We start from the raw sequence: 6,049 nt of genomic DNA, 5'->3' as shown, positions 1-6,049 counted from the left end.
GTATTTAATGCGGAAAGAAACACAGAAAGCAGAAAGAAAAATACCCGGTGCAAGGGGTGTGGAAAACAGAACCACTGTATGTGCCAATGCTATAGCTATACCAGGAAGAAAAAAGTAGCAGTACATGCAGTCATTGAGGATGCAGAGACTTCCAATGAAGAGGAGGGTGTCTGCAGGGTGACTACAGCAAATCCAAAGACTCTGAGTGTACACAAGCTGCAGAAGAAGGCTGCCAACCATTCAATTGCCAGTTTTGCAATTATGCTATTTTACCAATGAGCAATTTGATTCCAGCTGGATTGAGGAGTACTGCAATGTAATCCTAGCAACACTGCAGCAGCAATATTAGCTGGAGACATGTAACCAAGTGCTAGGTATAGGGACATGTGCAGGAATTTAATTATGACCCCTTTTGGAGGGACACGTTCTATGCCTCCTGGAGGAGCTTGCTTTCCCCTTTACCCCTGGGAGAAGTTTGCTCCCCCCCGCACTATCCCAGTTCTGGGAGGAGCTCGCTGGGAGTTCACTCTTCCCTCTAACCTGCTCCAGCCCCTGTAGGAGTTGGTCTTCCCTCCCCCTGCCATGGCCCCATCTGGAGCTTGTTCTCCACCTAGTCCCCAGGGTCTGGAGGAGCTTGCTCTGCCCCCTTCCAGCCCCTCCCCCCCACCACCACAGCCCCGGAGGTGGAGGAGTTCTGTGCCACTGATGATTCCTTGGAGGGCATGCCTCTACTTTCCCCCACTTGTGCACACCCCTGGCTGGGACATACAGTAAAACCATTCCGAGGCCAGTGGGCAAATGCAGGCTGTTGGTAAGATACCAATGAAACAGGAAACATTTTCCCTTGGAGTTTAGAATGGTTGACACACAGCAGTACCACCCACTGCTGAGCAGCAGGGCAATGCAAACCAGGGATTTCATGTCAGTACAACACTGTAATATCCTCAAAGTGAGAGAGGAGGGAGACAGTCACTGCAGGCTCTGTCCAGCATTCCGACAACATAGAAGGACATATTTCAAGGAGATGGACACCTGGAGGGCAAGCTGAAGCTTTTTGTTTTTACTATCAGGTCAATTAATCCCGCTCAGAGCTTAAGGCTGGAGTTTACTCTATCAGTAATGCTGTTGGCCACTGCACTGCTGCTGAAAAATGAATAAAGACATTTCCTACTGTGAACAAAGCCTCATACTACAGCAAATCTCTCTTTTTCTATTAAGTCATAGTTTAATTTTTTTCTCCCTTTGAGTCATTGTACTAGCTGCAAAAGCAATCAAACCACCATCATGTAATTAAACTGCATCCAGTCCACTTTGTCAGATATCAGCAGCTAATTTAAATGGTTTGTTTTCACTAAATAATGCTTACAGGAAATCTCATGCGCATACCCAGTGTGAACTAGATATTTCCAGAAGCCTGAGGAGACTCATCCAGAGTTGACTACTTGTACAGTGAGTGTCGTGCCTTCTCTTCTGACAGACAAACTTGGAGTATTTTCTAAATGTTACAGGGGATTTTGATTCATGCATGTCTGTTCAAGTGTGGAGAATAGGGAGCAGATGAGAGTAGTACTAAAAACACAGGAAAGAGAGGAGCTGAAATACAGAATAATTTGACCAAGTGGGCATGCTCCTGGATTCTGATGTTATAGATCATTGGCTTGAGAAATATGTCATTCAAAGACCTACACAAAACTTACCAGCTATGTACAAGGGAGTTAGAAACCCAAACACAGTCCTAATTCCTCTATGCTCAGGACCTTCTGAGCATAGGAGAAGAATGGATATACATACTTTTCCATATACACTTTGGGAATTATTGTGTTATGCTGTCTACCCCTCTGGAAATGACTGCTTTGGAGGGCCTTTTGGGATGACACTTTTAGGTGGGGTGCTTTGTGACTTTTAAAAAGGTTTCTGCTTTTCTTTGAAAGCAAGGGGAACTATCTGGTCTTGCAACAAGTTTAGTAAGGGCTTACGTCTTGACTTGTGCCTCAGGCGTTGTGGTTCTTTTGTCTATCTAAACTTTTTAATACAGACCCTGATTTGGAATATCTGCAGGTGTAGATCCCTGACTCTCCTGCAGGTGGCTTAGCACATAGAAAGATGTCCTGAATCGTGTGACAAAGATATTAAATCAGGAAGCATACAGGTTATAATGTCATCAAGGGAACCAATCAGGGACAGGGGCTGTGGAATCACAACACGGAATGTTTAGCTTTAAGTTTTAAAGCAAACAGTCTGGTGAAATCTGTTTGAACTTCAGGGAAGGCAGGAGCAGCACAAAAGCTGGGAGTTTTAATTGTTCAGTTGCTTATTCTTTCACTGAGTCAGACGAAGAGTCAGACGAAGGGCCTTGTTCAACTAAGGAAGTTGGTTTATCTCTTTAATTTCCACCCTTTCATTCATAAATTCCCTAACCTTTTAGTTTATAGTTTAGTGACATGTGTTAAGTTATTGGGTCAGATCCTTAGCTGAAGTAAATTAAAACTATGCTGATTTACACCACCTGAGAATCTGGGCCTGTGTTTTATTTTTAGTGAGTGTTTTTCTACACATGTGCCTGTACACAAAGAAGCACCGATAAGTCTGTGTATATTTAGTTAAAATTTTAGTGGGATTGTTGTGGGTTTCTATAATCTAAAATATCAGATACTTAACCTTGGGTAATCCCAGATAAATTTGAAGTTACTGCTAAGGGTAGAAGAGATACTGTATGGTACCTGTTGGAAGCAAAATAACTTGATTTTAGTAGATTGGGGAAAGAAAGGCAAGAACTTCAGAGAAGAGCATTTCTGTAGACAGCACAACATCCTTCCCATTAGAATATTTAATTTCTCATATGCTCTGTGCTTATTTTCAACATGTGTTTGGAGTAAACATCTCTCCCCTCCCCACCAAAGAAAATGGTGGGCTGAAAATCAGGGAACTTTATTTTTCAAAAAACATTTGACAAAACTATGACAGACTGTGATATTGCACTTTTTCCTTCCCACAAGCAGGATGTCTAATTCTCCAGACTGAAGAAATATCATCAATGGAGGAAGGGGAGGAGCTGTCTGTCCTGTATTTAGAGGACCCAGTGGAAAGGGAATTGCTGAGAGGTGCCTGTACAGGTAAGGAATACATTAAAACAAATCAGAAACCTTCAGTGACTGGAGTAAATAGCTAGGATCCCAAGGATGTTGTATCTCATATAGTTTTGCTTTCTCTCATCTGCATCTTTTGGACTATGTCAGAGAGAACATCTTTTTCTGGCTTTCCTTTGGAGTAATTTATACATTGTGACACTGAGCATTATGTTGATTTTCTTCCGCTGATATAAAAAACACCCCGATATAAAATAAAACAACGACAGTTGTAAATTTATCCTTTGAGAATTGGAAATGGAGAAATCTCTTATTACTGTGCACACAAACTATCAATTTTTTTAAAACACATTATAATTCAGAAGTGGTTCAGCCTCTGGCTGTGAGAAACGGAGAAAAAGAAAAGCCCATAGGAATGCTATCAGAGGAGTAGAAGATGCAGGAAGGGCACATCTCTCAAATGAAGGGAAGAAATTAAGAGTTGCTAGGGGATGGTTATGTTTGGGATTTTGAAGGAAGGAAAACTTCAGGTTAGTACATTTCATAGTGTCTCAGCATGTACACACATGTACTGATGTGTTAAAGAGACCTCTTAATGGTTGCTTCATCCACTTGTTATGTTTATGCCACCCAGTTGAAGGAAAGCTTGGGATGAGTTCCCTGTCTGTGTTGGAATTCACCATTCTGTTGATACTACCAAACATGCATACCAGATATCATTTACTAAAATGTCTTCAGTACAATTTTCCTACCTTTAGTATGGACCAGTTTGTACCAGATGATGAGTATTTTCAAAAACAATTTCTCAAGTCAGGACACATTGTTCTTTCTTTCTTACAAGAGCTTCATCTCAACTCCCCTCCTCTGGATTTAGGAGCACTGTACTATCAATATACTCAGTATTTTTTTAAAAAAAATAAGCATTTATAGCAAACTGAGTATTATAAATTGGTGGCCTCCTCCCTTGGTTATGGTTATTAGAAAACATTTTTGTTTAAATGGAAAAACAAATGAATAGACTCCACTCTCTCTCTCCCTCTCTCTCACACACACACGCACGCACACTCACACACATCCTTCTGAGAGAACCACACCTCTGGCATATGGGGTTTGTCCCAAGTGGTGAAGTGTGGAAATTTCTGTCAGGGAATCTTGGTAAAGTCCAACAAATCACTGTCCCCAAGCAAAATCTGACTCCATCACCAATAAACCTGTCAAAACCTTCAAAAGATAGAAAGAAAATAGTGAAATGTCCATACCAGCATCCCTAAATCCCCATGTTCTCATCAGTCATGCTCTCTGTTGAAGTTTTCTCCTATGACCAATTTGTGGTTTCAAAGGTTACAGACAGTGACAGATATATGACACAACATTCACAACTCTATTTTCTTTCTCAGAAGTGGAGGATATTAATCATGGCTGGATTCTCTTTCTGTTCCAGCTGATGATAAGATTTCAAGAGAAAGAAAGGAGGAGAATCCTCATCAGGAGTATCCTGAGGAACTGGAACCACATAGGAAGTTACCTGGGATCACCAAAGGCAATATTTTCCATCATTCTACCCCAGGGAAAGCCTGTGAGAGTCAGCACATGCCAGAGAGCAAGCAGCAAGGATTTCCAGCGAAGAAATGGTATAAATCAACTGATTCTGAAAGAGATTTCGGCAAACCCCAAAATGTCATTGTCCACCACAAAATCAACACAGGAGGGAAACCAAACATATGTGCTGAATGTGGCAGAAGCTTCAATCGGAGCTCTACACTCTTCCAGCATCAGAGAATCCACACGGGCGAAAAACCCTATAAGTGTCCTGACTGTGCAAAAAGCTTCTGTCAGAGCTCAACGCTCATTCAGCACCAGAGAATGCACAGAGGAGAGAAACCTTATCAGTGTCTTGACTGTGGTAAAGGTTTCCTTTGTAAATCAGGACTTACAATCCATCAGAGGATCCACACGGGCGAGAAGCCTTATGGATGCAGTGACTGTGGGAAAAGTTTCAGGACGAAGTCCCAACTAGTGTCACATCAGAGAGTCCACACCAAATAGAGCTCAGTGTCTGTGCTCCCTTTGAGGCACAGCCTACTCATTCAGTTCCTTTAGAAGCATTGTTTGTGGCAGATGGGGGGAACAGGCAGTGATAGAAGAAGTGAAGTAGTGTATTTCAATGAGGATCGATCATTTGGGGATCACGTAGAGGAGATGGGTGGTGAGAAGTAAAGTAGAGAAAAAGCCCTCTTGTCATCATAGTCGGAGAACTTAGTTTTTAAAGACGTTTGAACACAATTTGTCCAGAAAAAACCCCACAGAGGCTGTAAAGGCAATTGAAATAAGTTGAATTTGATGGAGAAATAATTATTTCTTTAAGCATGGACTGGCTTTCAAAACATCTGGATAAATGTGATTTATGTGTGTGTTTTAAAACAACATTTTTTTATTCAGAGAAATGATAAAAATGACACATTCAGGTTTGGCTCCTAGTTATATCTGGGCCTATAATACTTTGCAACCAGCATCTCAGAAAATCCTGTTGTTTAGGTTCACTTTGCCCTTATTGACCTCTATTCATAAGAAATCATTAACTTCCCCTATCTAACTTATTTGTTAATATGTGAACTTGTGTCTAAAAAGGGAATCTAGACAGTTCTGGATCTTTGCTGTTATGTATGTTGCTGGATCTGGACCTCAAGCTAAGTTTCTTCTCTTTCTCCTCTCTCAGGGCTTTAATCAATGCCAGCCCACAAATGGAATTCATGAGGCATAGTTCTATTATGTAAGCATAAGAAGTGTCTCATAACTGGAGCTCCTGGTGTCAGAAAGGCAGCAGACAGTCTCAGATGAGATGTGGCCTCCTCCCTTTCACTGGCATTTGTCTTCCTTCTCTGAAAAACATTTATTATTTTTGGAATCTAGTGTTAGCTAAAAAGGGCTTTTCTCATGTAAAGGAGGGTTATAGATTTTCAGAC

At 41.3% G+C, this 6,049-nt stretch overlaps 1 protein-coding gene across 1 annotated transcript; it reads left to right on the top strand.

Moving 5' to 3' along the window:
- Positions 1-3,034: 3,034 nt before the first annotated feature.
- Positions 3,035-5,132, top strand: LOC137167375 (zinc finger protein 22-like). The gene is made up of 2 exons (XM_067569486.1): positions 3,035-3,113; positions 4,528-5,132. Exons 1-2 carry the CDS (start codon positions 3,035-3,037, stop codon positions 5,130-5,132), a joined length of 684 nt encoding a protein of 227 aa, XP_067425587.1.
- The last annotated feature ends 917 nt before the right edge of the window (positions 5,133-6,049 follow it).

The sequence above is a fragment of the Emydura macquarii genome, unplaced genomic scaffold (genome assembly GCF_026122565.2).
Source record: "Emydura macquarii macquarii isolate MOO-44397 ecotype Brisbane River unplaced genomic scaffold, CSIRO-AGI_Emac_v2 contig_320, whole genome shotgun sequence".
In the NCBI taxonomy this organism is placed as follows: Eukaryota; Metazoa; Chordata; order Testudines; family Chelidae; genus Emydura; species Emydura macquarii.
Note: the sequence above shows the minus strand (reverse complement) of the source record. Positions and strands in the feature narration are given on the sequence as shown.